The sequence below is a fragment of the Scylla paramamosain genome, chromosome 48 (genome assembly GCF_035594125.1).
Source record: "Scylla paramamosain isolate STU-SP2022 chromosome 48, ASM3559412v1, whole genome shotgun sequence".
In the NCBI taxonomy this organism is placed as follows: Eukaryota; Metazoa; Arthropoda; class Malacostraca; order Decapoda; family Portunidae; genus Scylla; species Scylla paramamosain.
Genome location: NC_087198.1, coordinates 1,726,564 through 1,747,149, shown reverse-complemented (window position 1 = coordinate 1,747,149; position 20,586 = coordinate 1,726,564). Strand labels below are relative to the sequence as shown.

At 31.7% G+C, this 20,586-nt stretch overlaps 1 protein-coding gene across 1 annotated transcript; it reads right to left on the bottom strand.

Moving 5' to 3' along the window:
- Positions 1-17,441: 17,441 nt before the first annotated feature.
- On the bottom strand, positions 17,442-20,049 carry LOC135095230 (craniofacial development protein 2-like). Its single transcript, XM_063996012.1, has 2 exons — positions 19,414-20,049; positions 17,442-17,522 (listed from the first exon to the last, which is right to left on the bottom strand). The coding sequence occupies exons 1-2, from the start codon at positions 20,047-20,049 to the stop codon at positions 17,442-17,444; spliced, it is 717 nt and encodes a 238-aa protein (XP_063852082.1).
- Between the last annotated feature and the right edge of the window lie 537 nt (positions 20,050-20,586).

Genomic DNA, 20,586 nt, shown 5'->3' with positions numbered 1-20,586 from the left:
AAAAGACAATTAAAAAATACTTGCTCACAATTTTACTAATCTCTAATTCATTATATTATGGCCTTAAAACCACTTCCCCTGTCTTTAATCTCATATATACTACTCCTTCGCCCAATGTAGTGTTTTAACCTCAGTCATCCATTTAGGATCATTCTTCTGCGATCTTTTTCTTCTGTAAGGGATGTTCCCTAACTGTCCTGAATGTAATTTATCAACGAATTATTTATTTCGCTTCTCCATAAAGGGTGTTTTGCATGGGTTTTAGCGTTTCTGTACATAAGAACCTATAAAACACGTTTTTAGTAATGTTGTTTTGTATTCCTTTATAGATTTCTTTCCATGTTTTTTAGCGTTCTGGTGTCTAGCACGTTGAAAAACACTCAAAAGGCACGTTGATGATAATGTCGTTTCGTTTCCCGATAAAGGGGGCTTCCAATGCATTTTGTCTTTTGGTACTTAACAATATGAAAAAGAGTTTAAGTAAAAGTTTTCGGTAGAGTTGTTTTTCCATATAAAGTGCTAATCATGTGTTTTTGAGTCTTGGTACCTAAAAAGCTAGAAATCTCTCATAATACACTTTTCTCGTAATGTCCTTTGTTTTCTCCATGTAGGATGCTTTACGTGTAATTTGGCATTTTTGTACTTAACAAGCACAAAAACAATCAAAATACAAGTTTTTGGTAATGTTATTCTGTTTCTCCATAAAGGTTGTTTTGCATGCGTTTCAGCGATTTCGGACGTAAGAAGGTCAAAAACACTCTAAAGATACTTTCTTGGTAATATTATTTTATATTGCCAAATAGGGTACTTTCAATGCTTTTTAGCATTTTGATTCCTAACACTCAAGTAAACACTCAAAAGACACGTTTCCTGTAATATAGTTTTGCTTCTTCATATAGGGATCTGCATGGATTATGATGTTTTGCTACATAATATGAGAAACGCTCAAAATAAAGGTTTCAGGTAATGTTGTTCTTTTTCTCTATATAAGGTGCTATTCATGCGTTTTAGCGTTTTGGTACTTAGGAAGCTCAAAAACACTAATAAAACTTTTTTCTCCTAATGTCTTTCTATTTCCCCATATAGGATGCTTCGTGTGTATTTTGACGTTTTGGTACATAACAAGGTAAAAAAAAAAATAATAAATGAATAAAAACACGTTTTTGGTGATGTTCTGTTTCTCTATTAAGAGATATAGAATATATTCAATTTTCATTCAAGCGGTTTAGTGTTTGGTACTTAAGAGACTCAAAACACTGACAATGCACGTTTCTCGTAGTGTTCTATCGTTTCCCCATACAGGGTGCTTTACATGCATTTTTTATATGATGTACGTAACAGACTCCAAAAGACTCAAAATACACGTTTTTGATAAGGTTTTTCTATTTGGTAAGGTTATTCGTGTTTGTTGCACGTGTTTTAGCGTTTTGGTACGTAAAAAGTTTAAAACACTTAAAAGACATGCTTATTATTTTGCATTTCTATATAAGGTGTTTTCTATGCTATTTAGCATTTATGTGAAAAACACATAAAAACACATTTCTTACATTATTGCTAAATTTTCTCGTATAGTGAGCAAGCATTATGATGTTTTGCTACCTGACAATGTGAAAAACATTCAAATTACACGATTTTGGTAATTTGTTTCTCTTTCTCCATACAGTGTGCTACTCATTTATTTTAGCGTTTTGGTACCTAAGAAGCTAGAAAAAAAAAATTCATAATACACGTTTTTTGTTATGTCCTTTCATTTCCTCATATAGGGTCTTTTTTGTGCTTTGGTACCTAACAGGGTGTTTGCATGTATTTTGACATTTTAGTTCGTAAGAACCTAAAAAAAAAAAAACACTCCAAAGACACGTTTTAGTAAAGTTGTTTTGTATTTCCCTATAGGGTGATTTCGTTGCTTCTTACTGATTTGGTGCCTAACACGCACAAAAAAATAACAAAAGACAAGTTTCTAGTTATTTCGTTTCGTTTCTTCATATAGGTTGCTTTACATGCATGTTGGCGTTTTGGTAATTATCAATGTAAAAAAAACACACGTTTTTGGTAGGGTTGTTTTTTTTCTTCAGAGGACTATTGAAGCTTTTTACTGATTTGGTACTTAAGAAAGTAATAAAAAAAATAACATAACAAACGTTTCTCGTAATGTCCTTTCATTTCCATATTTTTTTTGTGTTTTGTTTGATTATAGGCGATTTTGTACATAATACGCTCAAAGACACTCAAAATACACGTTTTTGGTAAATGTATTCTGTTTGTATTTTCATGGTATTTTCATGCGTTTTTAATGTCGTTTCATATATCTATTTCTCCATATAGGGTGTTATTCATGCGTTTTACCCTTTTGATACTAAAAAGGTCAAAAACACTCATAATACACGTTTCTCGTAATGACTTCATTTTTCCCATATAGGGTATTTTCGATTAATTTAGGCGTTTTTTACGTAACAATCTTACAAAACACTCAAAATATTTGTTTTTGGTAATGTTATTCTGTTTCTCCATAAAGGATGTTTTCTATGTTTTTTTTTTTATTGTTTTGGTACGTAGGACACTCAAAAGAAACGTTTTCTTAATGTTGTTTTGTATTCCCATATCAGGTGATTTGTATGCTTTTTAGCATTTTTGTGCCTAACACGCTGAAGAACATATTCTAGATACCTTTCTGAAATCTAGTTTCCTTTCCCCAAATAGGGGGCTTTACATGCATTATGGCGTTTTGATTCATAACAATGTGAAAACACTGAAAATTTACGTTTTTGGTAATGTTATTTCATATAGAGTGTTATCCATGCATTTTAGCGACTTCGTATCTAATAAGTAAAAAAAAAAAAAAACACCAATAGTACACATTTTAATAACGTCTTTTCATTTTCCGATTTAAGATATTATATATGCATTTTGGCGTTTTTCTACTTAACTATCTCAGAAACACTCGAAATATTTGTTTTTGATATTATTTCTCCATATTTTTTTTTTCATGCGATTTAGCGTTTCCGTACGTAAGAAAGTCAAAAATAATGAAAACACACTTTCATGGTAAAGTTGTTTTGTTTTCATTTATAGGGTGCTTTCCATGCTTTTTAGCGTTTTGGTGCCTAGGACACCAATAAACATTCAAAAGGCACTTTTCTGGAAATCGCGTTTCCTTTATATATATATATATATATATATATATATATATATATATATATATATATATATATATATATATATATATATATATATATATATATATATATATATATATATATATATATATATATATATATATATATATATATATATATATATATATATATATATATATATATATATATATATATATATATATATATATATATATATATATATATATATATATATATATATATATATATATATATATATATATATATATATATATATATATATATATATATATATATATATATATATATATATATATATATAGGGTACAGAAACATGTATTTGTAGTGTTTTCGAAAACGCCAAAGTGCATGCAAAGTAAGCTATACGGGAGAAACAAAACGTGTCTTTTGAATGTTTTCAGCTGTTTACGTACCAAAACACTAAAATGCAGGGAAAAGAAACTTCATGGAGAAACAAAATATTATTGCCAAAAACATGTATTTTGAATGTTTTTAAGCTTATTACATACCAACACGCAAAAATTCATCCATTTCATTTTACTTCGGTGGTTTTCAACGTTAGCACAAAAACTCTAAAGAGCATGGAAAACACTCTATATAGAAATCAAAACAACATTATCAAAATGGTGTCTTTTGAGTGTTTTTTAGCTTCTTACATTCCAAAATGCTAAAACGATAAATAGCCTTTATCGGGAGACATTACCAAAAACGTATGATTTAAGCGTTTTCCAGCTTTTTAGAAACCAAAACGCCTTAATATATGTACTAATCACGTGTTTCAGTATTTTATTACCTAAGAAGGTCAAAAACACTTATAATATACGTTTTTGGTAATGTTTTTCTGTTTTTCATATATGGTATTCTGTGTAGATTGTCGTACCTAACATGAGGAAAACACCCATTTTTTTGGTTAATGCTTTTTTCTCCATATAGAGTGATATTCACGTGTTTTAGTGTTTTCGTACATAAGAAGTTAAAAAACACTCATAATAATATTTTTTCTTAATAACTTTTAGTTTGTCAATGTCCGTTAATTTGTGTGCATTTTGGCGTTTTCGTACCCAACAAGCTCAAAAAGACTCAAAACACACATTTTTGGTAATGTTCTATTTCACCATAAAGGATGTTTTGCACGCTTTTTAGAAATTTGGTACGTAAGAAGCTCAAAAACATTCAAAAGACACGTTTTCGATATTATATATGTATATATTTTTTTTGTTGGGGTTGGTTTCTATTATGCTCAAAACACTGAAATGACACGTTTCCGGTAATATAATTTCTTTAAATCAAATAGTGTGCTGTCTGCATTTTGGCGTTTTGGTAGCTAATGATCGGGAAATCTCTCAAAAAACACGTTTATAGTAATGTTGTCCTCTTTCTCCATAAAGGGTGTTTTTCATGCGTTTTAGAGTTTTAGTACGTAAGAAACTGAAAAACACTCAAAAGACAAGTTTTTGTTAATATTGATTGCTTTTCCTATACAGGTTGTCTTGCATGCACTTTGGTGTTTTTGTATCTAACAAGCTCAAAAACACTCAGCATACAAGTTTTTCGTAATGTTGGTCTGTTTCTTTATGTATGGTGTTCACTATGCTTTTAGGCGTTTTGGTACCTATCATGGCGAAAAAACTCATAAAGTACGCTTTTGGTAATGTTGTTTTGTTTCTGCAAATATAGTATTATTTACGTGTTTTAGACTTTTGGTATCTATGAAGCTGAAAAAGACATAATACACCTTTATGTTAATATCGTTTCATTTACCTATATAGGGTAATTTACATATATTTTGGCGTTTTGTTACCTAACAAGCTAAAAAAAATTTCAGAACATACGTTTTTGCTAATATTGTTTCGGACATCTTTTATCGTTTTGTTACGTAAGAAGCTCAAAAACACTCGATTTTGTTAAGGTTATTTTGTTTTCCCATATAGGGTGTTTTCCTTGCTTTTTAAGCGTTTAGCTGTCTAATATGCTCAAAACACCTAAATGAAAAGTTTCTGGTGATGTTTTGCTAATGGTTTTGTTAAAGTTTTTTTTTTTCCCTCATATAGAATAATATTCACGTGTTTTAGTGTTTTGGTACAAAAAAATAAATAAATAAATAAAAATACTCATAATACACGTTTCTGTTAATATCGTTTCGTTTCCTCAAATAGGGTCCTTTGCATGCAATATGGGGTTTATGGGGCAATATGGGTACCTAACAAGTTAAAAGACTGAGATAAGAATTTTTTGCTAAAATTTCCCATAAATGTTTCTTTGCTCACATTTTAGTGTTTTGTACTCTCAAAAACACTTAAAAGAAACGTTTTTGACAATGTTGTTTTCTTTTCTCATATAGGGCTATTTCCATGCTTTTTAGCTTTTTGTTGCCTAATTTGCTCGTTTTGGTCCCTAAAATGGGGAAAAGCACCCATAATACACGTTTTTCGTAATGATGTTCTGTTTCTTCATATAGAATTGTATTTACGTGTTTTAGCGTTTCGTTACATAAGAAGCTGAAAAACAGCGTTAATATCTTTTCTTTTCTCCATATCTGAAACTTTGCATGCATTTTGGCAATTACTTATCTAACAAGCTCAAAAACACTCAAACACAAGTTTTTGTTTAGTTTAGCTATTGTTTTGTTACGTAAGAAGCTCAAAAGCACACAAAGTACACGATTTTGTTGAAGTTGTTTCATTTTCCTATATAGGGTATTTTCCATGTTTTTTTTTTTACGTTTTGGTGCCTAATACCCTAAAAAAAAAAAAAAAACACCTAAATGACACGTTTTTGGAAATGTCGTTTCGTTACTTCATTTAGGCGCTCTGCATGCATTTTGGCGTTTTACTACTTATTACGGTGATAACTCAAAATACACATTGTTGGTATTTTTCTTCTCTACAAACAGTGTTTTCCATGCGTTTTACCGTTTTTGTACGTAAGCTGAAAAACACTCAACACATTTTTTTAATATATATATATATATATATATATATATATATATATATATATATATATATATATATATATATATATATATATATATATATATATATATATATATATATATATATATATATATATATATATATATATATATATATATATTAAAAAATCCTATTTTTTTATATTTTTATTTTTTTTTCTAAATAAAGAATTTTATTTGTGCCTTTTAGCTTCTTGGTACTTAAGGAAATTAAAAAATCACTCATAATACAAGTTTCTCGTAATGTCCTTTTGTTTCCCAAACATAATGTTCTTTGCATGTATTTAAGCGTTTTTATAGATAACATGATCAAAAACATTCAAAATACAATTTTTTGGTAATGTTGTTCTGTTTCTCCATAAAGTTTGTTTTGCATGCGTTTTAGCGGATTGGTATATAAGGAGCTCAAGTTTTTGGTATAAATTCGTGTTATTCCAATGTAATATGATTGCCCTGCTTTTTAGTGCTTTATTGCCTATCACGCTCAGAAACACTTAAAAGACACTTTTCTGGTAATGTCATTTTTTTCTCACATAAAGGTTGTTTAGCATGCAATTTGGGGTTTTGGTAACGAAGAATGTGAAAAGCACCCATAATACACACATTTAGCAAGGTTGTTCTGTTTCAGCATTTTGATATCTAGGAACCTTGTAACCTAGTAAGGTTGTTCTGTTTCTCAATTAAGAGTGTTATTCATGAGTTTCAGCATTTTGGTATCTAGGAACCTTCTCCATATACACGAGTTTTTGTGTTTTTTGTCTTTTGGTTCTTTTTAACTATAAAAAAAACTTATTATATACTTTTCTTGCAAAGTCCTTTTGTTTTCCAATATAGAGTGCTTTCCATCAATTTTCGCGTTTATTGTAGGTAACAAGCTCAAAAACACTCAAAATATACCTTTTTGGTAATGTTTTTCTATTTCTTGATATTGGTTTGCATCCGTTTTAGCGGTTTTTCTACGTAAAACACATAAAAAACACGTTTTCAGCAATTTTGTTTTGGATTCTCATATAGAGTGAGTTCCTTATTATTTATCGTTTTGGTGCCTAACATGCTGAAAAACACTCAAAAAACAGATTTCAGTTAAGATCGTTTAATTTCTTCATATAGGAATCTTTGGATGCACTTTAGGGTTTGGTACATAACAGTCCGAAAAAAGCTAAAACTAACTTTTTTGATAAAATTCTTTTATCATATAATAGTCCTGAATTTTCCCAGAATTTTGGCATATCGGTACATATGAAGATGAATAACAAAAAAAAGAAATCCTATTTTTTTCATTTTATTACTTTTTTTTTCTAAATAAAGAGTGTTATTTGTGGGTTTTAGCTTTTTGGTACTTAAGGAAATTAAAAACACCTATAATACACATTTCTCGTAGTGTCCTTTCGTTTCGCAAACATAAGGTTCTTTGCATGTATTTGAACGTTTTTATAGATAACATGATCAAAAACACTCAAAATACTCGTATATGTTTTTGGTAATCTTATTTTGTTTCTCCATAAAAGGTGTTTTGCATGCATTTTAGCGTTTTGGTATGTAATGAGCTCAAAAACACTTAAAGGCAAGTTTTTGGTAAAAGTTATTTTTATTCCCATGTAATGTGATTGCCTTGCTTTTTAGTGCTTTATTGCATAACACGCTCAAAAACACTCAAAAGACACTTTTCTGGTAATATCATTTCTTTTCCCACACAAAGCTAGTTTTGCATGGAATTTGGGGTTTTGGTAACTAAGAATGTGAAAAAAAACTCAAAACACAGTCATTTAGTAAGGTTGTTCTATTTCTTAATTAAAAGTGTTATTCATGATTTTCAGCATTTTGGTATGAAAGAAACTTTTCTAATACACACATTTGGTAAGGTATTTCTGTTTCAAAAGTAAAAGTGTTATTCATGAGTTTCAACTTTTTGCTATGTCAGAAACTTCTTTATGTACACGAGTTTTTGAGTTTTTTACCTTGTGGTTCTTCTCAAACTATAAAACACTCATACATGTTTCTCGTAATGTTCTTTTCTTTGCCAATATAAAGTTCTTTCCATCCATTTTTGCATTTTTTTTTGTAGGTAACAAGCTCAAAAACACATCAAAATATATCTTTTTGGTAATGTTATTCTATTTCTTCATATTGGTTGGTTTACATCCGTTTTAGCGTTTTTCTTCGTAAATCACTGAAAGACACGTTTTCAGTAATATTTTTGAAATTCCTGAAAAACACTCAAAAGACAGGTTTCTGGTAACGTCGTGTAATTTCCCCATATAGGAGGATTTTCCTGCACTTCAAGGTTTGTACATAACTCCGGAAAAAATCTAATATTACTTTTTTATGATGATTTTTTTTTATAAAATTTCCATGAATTTTGCCAGAATTTTGGCATCTCGGTACCTATGAAGATGAATAACAAAAAAAAAAAAAAATCTCTCTGTAAAGAGTGTTATTTGTGGGTTTTAGCTTTTTGGTACTTAAGGAACTTAAAAACACACTCATAATACACGATTTTCGTAATGTCCTTTTGTTATACAAACATAGGGTTCTTTACATGTATTTAAGCGTTTTTATAGGTTACATGATCAAAAACACTCAAAATACATGTTTTCGAAATGTTATTCTGTTTCTCCATAAAGGGTGTTTTGGATGCGTTTTAGCGATTTGGTATGTAAGGAGTTAAAAAACACTTAAAGGCAAGTTCTTCGTAAAAGTTGGTTTTATTCCCATGTAATGTGATTGTTGTGCTTTTTAGTGCTTTGTTGCATATCACGCTCAAAAACACTAAAAAGACACTTTTTTGGTAGTCATTTTTTTTTTCCTATATGAAGGTAGTTTCGCATGTAATTTGGCATTTTCGTAACTAAAAATGTGAAAAACACTCAATATACACAATTTGGTAAGGTAGTTCTGTTTATCGATTAAAAGTGTTATTCATGCATTTCATCTTTTTTTTCTATGTAAGAAATTTTTCTATATACACGAGGTTTTGCGTTTATTGCCTTGTGGTTCTTTTAAATTTATAAAACACTCATTATACACGTTTCTCGTAATGTCCTTTTGTTTCCTAATATAGAGTGCTTTACATTCATTTTTTTCATTTTTTTGTAGGTAACAAGCTCAAAAACACTCAAAATATATCTTTTTGGCAATGTTATTCTATTTCTTCATATAGGTTGGTTTGCATCCGCTTTAATGTTTTTCTATGTAAAACACTGAAAAGACACGTTTTCAGTAATTTTCTTTTGGATTCAAATATTGACTGACTTTCATATTATTTATCGTATTGGTGCCTAACATGCTGAAAAACGCTGAAAAGACAGGTTTCTGGTAAAGTCGTTTAACTTTTTTATATAGGTGGCTTTGCAAGCACTTTAGGGTTTGGTACATAACAAACCGAAAAAAAAAGCTATAATTAAATTTTTTGTTAATGTTCTTTTTTCCAAATAAATTCCCTGAATTTTGGCAGAATTTTGGCAACTCGGTACCTATAAAGATAAATAACCAAAAAAAAAAATCGTATTTTTTTATTTTTTGTTTATTATTTTTTTTTCTAAATAAAGAGTGTTATTTTTTTTTTTGTGGGTTTTAGCTTTTAGGAACTGAAGGAACTTAAAAAAAACACTCATAATACACTTTTCTCGTAATGTCCTTTCGTTTCCCAAACATAAGGTTCTTTGCATGTATTTAAGCGTTTTTATAGATAACATGATCAAAAACACTCAAAATACATGGATTTGGTAATATTATTCTGTTTCTCCATCAAATGTATTTTGCATGCGTTTTAGCGTTTTGGTATGTAAGGAGCTCAAAAAACACTTAATGGCAATTTCTTGGTAAAATTTGGCTTTATTCCCATGTAATGTGATTGCCCTTCCTTTTAGTGCTTTATTGCACATAACGTTCAAAAACACTCAAAAGATATGCAAGGCCTCGCATATGAGGAAATTAAAGACCTTACCAGAAATCTGTCTGTTTTGAGTGTTTTTCAGCATGTTAGGCATCAAAACGATAAATAATAAGGAACTCACTCTATGTGGGAATATAAAAGAAAATTACTGTTTTACGTAGAAAAACGCTAAAACTGATGCAAACCAACCAATATCAAGAAGCAGAAAAACATTACCAGAATTGTATATTTTGAGTGTTTTTGAGCTTGTTACCTACAAAAAAAAACGCAAAAATTGATACAAAGCACTCTATATTGGGAAACAAAGGGACATTGCAAGAAAAGTGTATAATGAATGTTTTAAAGTTCAAAAAAACCACAAGGCAAAAAACACAAAAACTCGTGTATATGGAGAATTTTCCTAGATACCAAAATGCCGAACCTCATGAATAACACTATTAATTGAGAAACAGAACAACCTTACTAAATGCGTGTCAAAAACACTAAAAGGCAAGTTCTTTTTTTATGTAACAATCTCAAAAACACACAAAATATACTTTTCTGGTAATGTTATTCTATCTTTTCATATTGGTTGGTTTGCATCCGTTTTAGTATTTTTGTACGTAAATCTTTAAAGGACACGTTTTCAGTAATTTTGTTTTGGATTTCCATATAGAGTGACTTTCATATTATCTATCGTTTTGGTGCCTAACATGCGGAAAAACACTCAAAAAAGATAGGTTTCTTTTCTTGTAAAGTCGTTAAATTTTCCCAAATATGTGGCTTTACATACACTTTATGGTTTGGTACATAACTCCGAAAAAAAGGTAAAAGTAACTTTTTCCACATAATTTTTCCACATAATTTCCCTGAATTTTGGCAGAATTTTGGCGTCTTGGTACCTATAAACATCAATAACAAAGAAAAAAAAGCTATTATTTTATTTATTTTTTTTCTCTATAAAGAGTGTTTTTTGTAGGTTTTAACGTTTTGGTACTTAAAGAACTTCAAAACATTCATAATACACATTTCTCGTAATGTCCTTTCCTTTCCCAAATATCTTTGCATGTATTTAAGCGTTTTTATAGGTAATATGATGAAAAAACACTCAAAGACACTTGTTTTTGGTAATGTTATTCTGCTTCTGCATGCATGCGTTTTAGCGATTTGGTATGTAAGGAGCTGAAAAACACTTCAAGGCAAGTTCTTGGTAAAAGTTGGTTTTATTGCAATGTAATATGATTGCCTTGCTTTTTAGTGCTTTATTGCCTAACACGCTCGAAAAACACTCAAAAGACACTTCTGGTAATGTCATTTTTTCCCACATAAAGCTACTTTCGCGTGCTATTTGGGGTTTTGCTAAGAATGTGAAAAAAAACACTCAAAATACACGCATTTGGTAATGTTGTTCTGTTTCCCAATTAAGATTGTTATTCATGAATTTCAGCATTTTGGTATCTAAGAACTTCTTTTTATACACGAATTTTTTGCGTTTTTTGCGTTGTGGTTCTTGTGAACCACAAGTTCTTTTGCCCAAAAATAAAAAGACACTCATTATACACGTTTCTCGTTATGTCCTTTTGTCTCATAATAAGGAGTCCTTTGCATCCATTTTCGCGTTTTTTGTAGGTAACAAGCTCAAAAACACCTAAAAATATACCTTTTTGGTAATGTTATTCTAGTTCTTCATATTGGTTGGTTTGCATCCGTTTTAGCGTTTTTCTACGTAAAACACCGAAAAGACACGTTTTCAGTAATTTTGTTTTCGATTCCCAAAGAATATTGCCAGAATTTTGGCAACTTAGTACCTGTGAAGATGAATAACAAAAAAAAAAAAAAATTATATTATTTATTTATTTTTTCTCTATAAAGAGTGTTATTTGTGGGTTTTAGCTTTTTTGGTACTTAAGGAACATAAAAACACTCATAATACACGTTTCTCTTAATGTCCTTTCGTTTCCCAAATCTAAGGTTCTTTGCATGTATTTAAGCGTTTTTATAAATAACATGATCAAAAACACTCAAAATACATGTTTTTGGTAATGTTACTCTGTTTCTCCATAAAGGGTGTTTTGCATGCGTTTTAACGTTTTGGTATGTATGGAGTTAAAAAAAACACAAAGACAAGTTCTTCGTAAAAGTTGGTTTTATTCCCATGTAATGTGATTGTTTTGCTTTTTAGTGCTGTGTTTCATATCACGCTCAAAAACACTCAAAACACACTTTTCTGGAAATATCATTTTTTTTCCCACATAAAGCTAGTTTCGCATGTAATTTGGGATTTTCGTAACTAAGAATGTTAAAAACACTCAAAAAACACACATTTGGTAAGGTAGTTCTGTCTCTCAATTAAAAGTGTTATTCATGCATTTCAGCATTTTGGTATGTAAGAAACTTCTCTATATACACGAGTTTTTTGCGTTTTTTGCCTTGTGGTTCGTGTGAAACTATAAAACACTCATTATACACGTTTCTCGTAATGTTCTTTTGTTTCCCAATATAGAGTGCTTTCCATCCATTTTCGCATTTTTTTTAGGTAACAAGCTGAAAAACACTCAAAATATATCTTTTTGGTAATGTTATTCTATTTCTTCATATTGGTTGGTTTGCATCCGTTTTAGCGTTTTTCTTCGTAAATCACTGAAGAGACACATTTTCAGTAATATTGTTGAAATTGCTGAAAAAACACTCATAAGACAGGTTTCTGGTAAAGTTGAGTAATTTTTCCATATAGGTGGCTTTGCATGCACTTCAGGGATTTTCCAGAATTTTGGTATCTCGGTACCTATGAAGATGAAAAACAATTTTTTTTTTCTCTCTCTATAATGTGTTATTTGTGAGTTTAACTTTTTGGTACTTAAGTAACTTAAAAACACTCATAATACTCGTACACGATTTTCGTAATGTCCTTTTCTTATACAAACATAGGGTTCTTTACATGTATTTAAGCGTTTTTATAGGTAACATGATCAAAAACACTCAAAATACATATTTTTGGTAATGTTATTCTGTTTCTCCATAAAGGGTGTTTTGCAGGCGTTTTAGCGTTTTGGCATGTAAGGAGTTAAAAAACACTTAAAGGCATGTTCTTTGTAAAAGTTGGTTTTATTCCTAAGTTATGTGATTGTTCTGCTTTTTAGTGCTTTGTTGCATATCACGCTCAAAAACACTGAAAGGACATTTTTCTGGTAATGTCATTTTTTTGCCCATATAAAGGTAGTTTCGCATGTAATTTGCCAATTTCGTAACTAAGAATGTGAAAAACACTCAAAATACACAATTTAAAAAACACTCAAAATATACCTTTTTGGTAATGTTATTCTATTTCTTCATTTTGGTTGTTTTCCATCCGTTTTAGCATTTTCTACGTAAAACACCGATAAGACACGTTTTCAGTAATTTTGTTTTGGATTCCCATATAGATTGACTTTCTTGGGTTTTATCGTGTTGGATCCTAACATGCTGAAAAACACTCATAAGACAATTTTCTGGCAAACACGTTTAATTTCCCCATATAGGTGGCTTTGCATGCACTTAAGGGGTTTGGTACATAACAGTCCGAAAAAAAAAGCTACATTTAACTTTTTTGATAATGTTCTTATTTCATATAATATCCTGAACTTTGCCCGAATTTTGGCACCTCTTTACCTGTGAAGATGAATAAGAATGAAAAACAAATATCGTATTTTTTTTATTTATTTATTTTTTTTTTTTTCTTAATAAAGAGTGTAATTTGTGGCTATTAGCTTTTTCGTACTTAATGAACTTAAAAACACTCATAATACACGTTTCTCGTAATGTCCTTTCATTTCCCAAAAATGGGGTTCTTTGCATGTATTTAAGCGTTTTTATTGGTAACATGATCAAAAACACTCAAAATACATGTTTTTGGTAATGTTATTCTGTTTCACCATAAAGTGTATTTTGCATGCATATTAGTGTTTTGGTATATAAGGAGCTCAAATACACTTAAAGGCAAGTTCTTGTTAAAAATTGGTTTAATTTCAATGTAATGTGATTGCACTGCTTTTTAGTGCTTTATTGCCTAACACGCTAAAAAACACTCAAAAGACATTTTTCTGGTAATGTCATTTTTTTTCCCACATAAAGCTGGTTTCGCATGTAACTTGGGGTTTTGGTAACTAAGAATGTGAAAAACACTCAAAATACTCACATTTGGTAAAATAGTTCTGTTTCTCAATTAAAATTCTTATTCATGAGTTTCAGCATTTTAGAATGTAAGAAACTTCTTTATATACACGAGTTTTTGCGGTTTTTGCCTTGTGGTTCTTGTGAAACTATAAAACACTCATTATACTCGTTTCTCGTAATGTCCATTTGCTTCCCAATATAGAGTGCTTTCCATCCATTTTCGCGTTTTTTGTAGGTAACAATTTCAAAAACTCAAAATATACCTTTGTGGTAATGTTATTCTATTTCTTCATTTTTGTTGGTTTGCATCCGTTTTAGCGTTTTCTACGTAAAACACCGAAAAGACACGTTTTCAGTAATTTTGTTTTGAATTCCCATATAGATTGACTTTCTTGGGTTTTATCGTGTTGGTTCTTAACATGATGAAAAACACTCATAAGACAGTTTTCTGGCAAAGACGTTTAATTTCCCCATATAGGTGGCTTTGCATGCACTTTAGGGGTTTGGTACATAACAGTCCGAAAAAAAAAAAGCTAAATTTAACTTTTTTGATAATGTTCTTATTTCATATAATTTTTTGAACTTTGCTCGAATTTTGGCATCTCTTTACCTGTGAAGATGAATAAGAATGAAAAAAAATATATTGTTTTTTTTATTTATTTATTTGTTTTTTCTTAATAAGGAGTATAATTTGTGGCTATTAGCTTTTCGTACTTAATGAACTTAAAAACACTCATAATACACGTTTCTCGTAATGCCCTTTCATTTTCCAAAAATTGGGTTCTTTGCATGTATTTAAGCGTTTTTATTGGTTACATGATCAAAAACACTGAAAATACATGTTTTTGGTAATGTAATTTTGTTTCACCATGAAGTGTATTTTGCATGCGTTTTAGTGTTTTGGTATATAAGGAGCTCAAAAACACTAAAAGGCAAGTTCTTATTAACAATCGGTTTTATTCCAATGTAATGTGATTGCCCTGCTTTTCAGTGCTTCTTTGCCTAACACGCTCAAAAACAGCCAAAAGACATTTTTCTGGTAATGTCATTTTTTCCCGCATAAAGCTGGTTTCGCATGCAATTTGGGGTTTTGGTAACTAAGAATGTAAAAAAGCACTCAAAATACACACATTTAGTAAGATTGTTCTGTTTCTCAATTAAGAGTGTTGTTCATGAGTTTCAGCATTTTGGTATCTACGAAACCTCTTCATATACACTAGCATTTGCATGTTTTGCCTTATGGTTCTTTTGAACTATAAAACACTCATTATACACTTTTCATTTTCTCCATAAAAGGTGTTTTGCATGCGTTTTAGCGTTTTCGTATGTAATGAGATCAAAAACACTTAAAGGCAAGTTCTTGGTAAAAGTTGTTATTATTCCCATGTCATGTGATTCCCCTGCTTTTTAGTGCTTTATTGCCTAACACGCTCAAAAACACTCAAAACACACTTTTCTGGTAATATCGTTTTTTTTTTCCACATAAAGCTAGTTTTGCATGGAATTTGGGGTTTTGCTAACTAAGAATGTGAAAAAAAACTCAAAACACAGGATTTAGTAATGTTGTTCTATTTCTTAATTAAAAGTGTTATTTATGAGTTTCAGCATTTTGGTATGTAAGAAACTTTTCTAATACACACATTTAGTAAGGTATTTCTGTTTCAAAATTAAAAGTGTTATTGATGAATTTCAGCTTTTTGGTATGTAAGAACTTCTTTATGTACACGAGTTTTTGAGTTTTTTACCTTGTGGTTCTTGTCAAACTACAAAACACTCATACACGTTTCTCGTAATGTCCTCTTCTTTGCCAATATAAAGTGCTTTCCATCCATTTTTCCATTTTTTGTTGGTAACAAGCTCAAAAACACATCAAAATATATCTTTTTTGTAATGTTATTCTATTTCTTCATATTGGTTGGTTTGCATCCGTTTTTGCGTTTTTCTACGTAAATCACTGAGAAGAAACGTTTTAAGTAATATTGTTCAGATTGCTGAAAAACACTCAAAAGACAGGTTTCTGGTAAAGTCGTGAAATTTCCCCATATAGGTGCATTTGCATGCACTTCAGAGTTTGTACATAACTCCGGAAAAAAGCTAAAATTATTTTTTTATAATGATTTTTTTTTACAAAATTTACATGAATTTTGCCAGAATTTTGGCATCTCGGTACCTATGAAGATGAATAAGAATTTTTTTTTCTCTCTATAAAAAGTTATTTGTGGGTTTTAGCTTTTTGGTACTTAATGAACTTAAAAACACTCATAATACACGATTTTCGTAATGTCCTCTCATTTTCCAAACATAGGGTTCTTTGCATGTATTTAGGCATTTTTATAGGTAACATGATCAAAAACACTCAAAATACATGTTTCTGGTAATGTTATTCTGTTTCTCCATAAAGGGTGTTTTGCAAGCGTTTTAGCGTTTTGGTATGTAAGAAGCTCAAAAATACGTAAAGGCAGGTTCTTGGTAAAAGTTGGTTTTATTCCTATATAAAGTGATTGCCCTCCTTTTTAGTGCTTTAGTGCCTATCACGCTCAAAAACACTCAAAAAACACTTTTTTGGTAATGTCATTTTTTTTTCCCACATAAAGCTAGTTTCGCATGCAATTTTTGGTTTTCGTAACTAAGAATGTGAAAAGCACTCAAAATACATGCATTTCGTAAGGTTTTTTGTATTCTTAATTAAGAGTGTTATTTCTGAGTTTTACCATTTTGGTATCTAAGAATCTTCTCCATATACACCGAGTTTTGCGATTTTTGCCTTGTGGCTGTTGTGAAACTATAAAACACTCATTATACACGTTTCTCGTAATGTCCTTTTGTATCCCAATATAGAGTGCTTTCCATCCATTTTCGCGTTTTTTGAAGGTAAGAAGCTCAAAAACACTCAAAATATACCTTTTTGTTAATGTTATTCTATTTCTCCATATTCGTTGGTTTGCATCCGATTTAGCGTTTTTCTACGTAAAACACTGAAAAGACACTTTTTCAGTAATTTTGTGATGGATTCCCACATTGAGTGACTTCCATATTATTTATTGTTTTGGTGGCTAACATGCTGAAAAAAAACCCACAAAAGACAGGTTTCTGGTAAGGTCGTTTAATTTCCCCATATAGGTGGCTTTGCATGCACTTTAGGGTTTGGTACATAACAGTCCGAAAAAAAAAGCTAAAATTAACTTTCTCACCAGACGCAAGGTAGGCAATGCCTGTCAGTGTCCGGCCTCTACGAATCTTCTCCAAAGGTCTCTATCCATGAAATCCTCATCTCTGGTTATTTCTCTTAGATTTCTTCCTCTTCGTTCAGCAGCTTCTTCAATTCCCTGCATCCATCGCTTCCTAGGTCGTCCCACCGGCCTCCTGCCTAGAGGAACCCATTCTAGAAACTTCCTTGCGTATCTTGTATCTTCCATTCTTCGGACATGTCCATACCATCTCAATTTGTTCTTTTCAATTATCTTCAGTACAGATGTTATCCCTAATCTCTCTCTGGTTTCTTCATTTCTAATTCTATCAAGTCTGGTCACACCTCGGATCATTCTCAGAACTCTCATTTCTGCTGCTTGTATTTGTGAAGATGTTCTTGTTGTCAGTGTCCAAGTTTCTGACCCATATAGAAGTACTGGTCTTAGTATTGTTGTAAATATTAGGGTTTTAGCTTTTGTTGGAATATTCTTATCTTTAAGTATGGGATACAATGCACTGACATTTGCATTGTACTTCTGTATTCTATTTAAAATTTCTATATTCTGCCTGTTTTCCTCGTCGAAAAGTACTCCCAGATAACAAAATTTGTCGGTCTGCTTCAGTTTAACGTTTTCTATGTAAATATTACATTCCTCCTTTATTCTGCCAACTTTCATTATTTCTGTTTTTTGTTTGTTCATTCTCATTCCTTCCCTATTTAAGACATCATTCCATCTTGTCATGGCCTCTTGAAGATCTTGTTGGCTTCCTGTCACGACAGCGACATCGTCTGCATAGGCCAGCGTGATCTCTTTATCCTCCCTTACACACACTTCCTTCAGGCATCTGTCCATGTACATAATGAATAGCAAAGGAGAGAGCACTCCCCCTTGTCTCACTCCTGTCTTAATGCTAAACCATTCACTCTCCAGCTCTCTGTTCTTGACTCTGCTCTCCGTGTTCTTATATATACTCTTAATTACTCGTATCAGTTTACAGTTTATGCCGTAGTCTTGATGTTGTAAGACTCTCCACAAGCAATCTCTTCTAATTCTATCAAAGGCTTTTTCCAGATCTATAAAAGCCACATATTTATCAATGCTCCACTCCCAATTCTTTTCCATTATCATCTTTAAAGTGAACACTAGATCTGTCGTGCTCCTATTGGGCCTGAAACCATACTGCCATATTCCTAGTTTCTCCTCGACACAGGTTCTTAATCTTTTCTCAACTATTCTTTCATACAATTTTCCAACATGAGATAACAGGGATATACCTCTATAATTTGCACAATCTGTTTTACTGCCTTTCTTATATATTGGACATACTATTGCTTTGTGCCAGTCATGGGGCACTTTCTCCTCTTTCCACGCATTACTGAAAATGTACCTCATCCACTCTACACATTCTTCCCCAGCAGCTTTAAATAGCTCTATAGGGAGCTCGTCGTCCCCTGGGGCTTTGCCGCTTCTCATCTTCTTTAGTGCCTCCTTCACTTCCTCTATATTGATCTCATTCGGGTTCTCTCCTTGTTCCTCCTGTATATCTAGATTCCGCTCTTCATCCACTTCCACATCCTCCACATTTAGAAGTTCTTGGAAGTATTCTCTCCATCTTTCTTCAATCTCCTGTGGTTTTGTTAGTAGTTCTGTTTTGTTCATTATTGCATATGTTGAGTCCTTATTTCCTTTCCTATAGTTCTTAGCCATGCTATACAATAATTTTCTTGTTCCTTCTACGTCTCTCTCTAGATCTTGACCAATCTTGATCCACATGTCCTCCTTGGCTGCTCTTTTGGTTGCTTCTGCACTGTTTCGTTTATCTACGTAATCTTCTCTATCTTCAATGTTTCTTGTTTTCATCCATTTTCTGAAAGATCTTGTTTTTTCTTTGACTGCTTCCTTAACATCATAAGTCCACCATGCAGTACTTTTCTTTTTGGTTCCATATTTGATTTTAATACCAACTGTCTCCTCAGCTGCCCCATACACAGTGTTCTTGAATTTATTCCATTGTTCTTCTATGTTCATTTCTTCCAATTCCAGTTCGGTTGGTTTTCGTAATGTTACCAGTTGCCGCAGTGCTTGCTTCTTCTCTTCGTCCTTGAGGTTTTCCAGTTTGAATCTCTTTTGCTTTTTCTTGACTTTTTCCTTTGGTTTTACAATTTTCAATTTAGCCACCACCAACCTGTGGTCAGAGTCTAAGGACACAGATGGTATGGTCCTAACATCTTTAAATATGTTTTTCTTGTTGGTGAGAAACAGGTCAATCATTGACCTCTCAGTATATCCTTGTTGTGCTGCATTCCACCGATACCATGTCCATTTATGGCTCTCCTGATGTTTATAATAAGTATTCATAATGGACATGTTATTCATCACACAATAATCTATTATTCTTTCTCCCTCCTGGTTCCTTTCGCCAATGCTAAACTCTCCGATGACGTGCTCTACTCCATCTCTATTCTGTCCGACATGTCCATTCATGTCTCCCATGACAATGACATTCTCGTGATGTCTTATTGTTTCTGTCATTTCCTGTAGAGTTTCATAAAACTGCTCTTTCTCCCTCAGACTTCTGCCCTGTTGTGGAGCATATGTTTGGATAATGCTAATTTTTGTCTGTTCTATAGTTAACGTTATACCCATCACTCTCTCATTTCTGCAGTCCATACTGTCCATCCTTTCTGCCATCAGTGGTGACATCATTATAGCAACCCCATGTCTTCCATCCTCATTACCACTATATATGATCTTATAATTTTCATGTAATGTTTTTTCTCCTTTCCCTTTGATTCTAGTTTCACATAATCCAACGATTTCCATCTTTCTTTCCTTCATCATCTCTATTATTTCCTCTTCTTTATCCTTGAATGTTGCCAAGTTTATCGTTGCAATCTTTATTGTCTTTTGTTTCCTATTTTCATTTCCAGTTCCATTCCGGTTCGTTACCCTTTGGTCAGTCCGATTCCGAGGCACGTTCTGCGTTTCTTGAGCAAAATCTGTAACACCAGTGGCTTGCTAGGCCTATCCTGGCTCTTCGGAACTGTTAATTAGTCCTTTCCTGCTGCTTATTGCCCCCAACTGGTTACAGGGAATCTCCTACTAGTCCCCGGGCAAGCCTGCAGGTTAGGGTAAGCCGCGACACTTCTTCAAAGTTACACAGTTCCTTGTTCATGTGGAGTAGGCCCATGAACCGTCGCGGATAAAATTAAACTAAAATTAACTCTTTTTCATAATGTT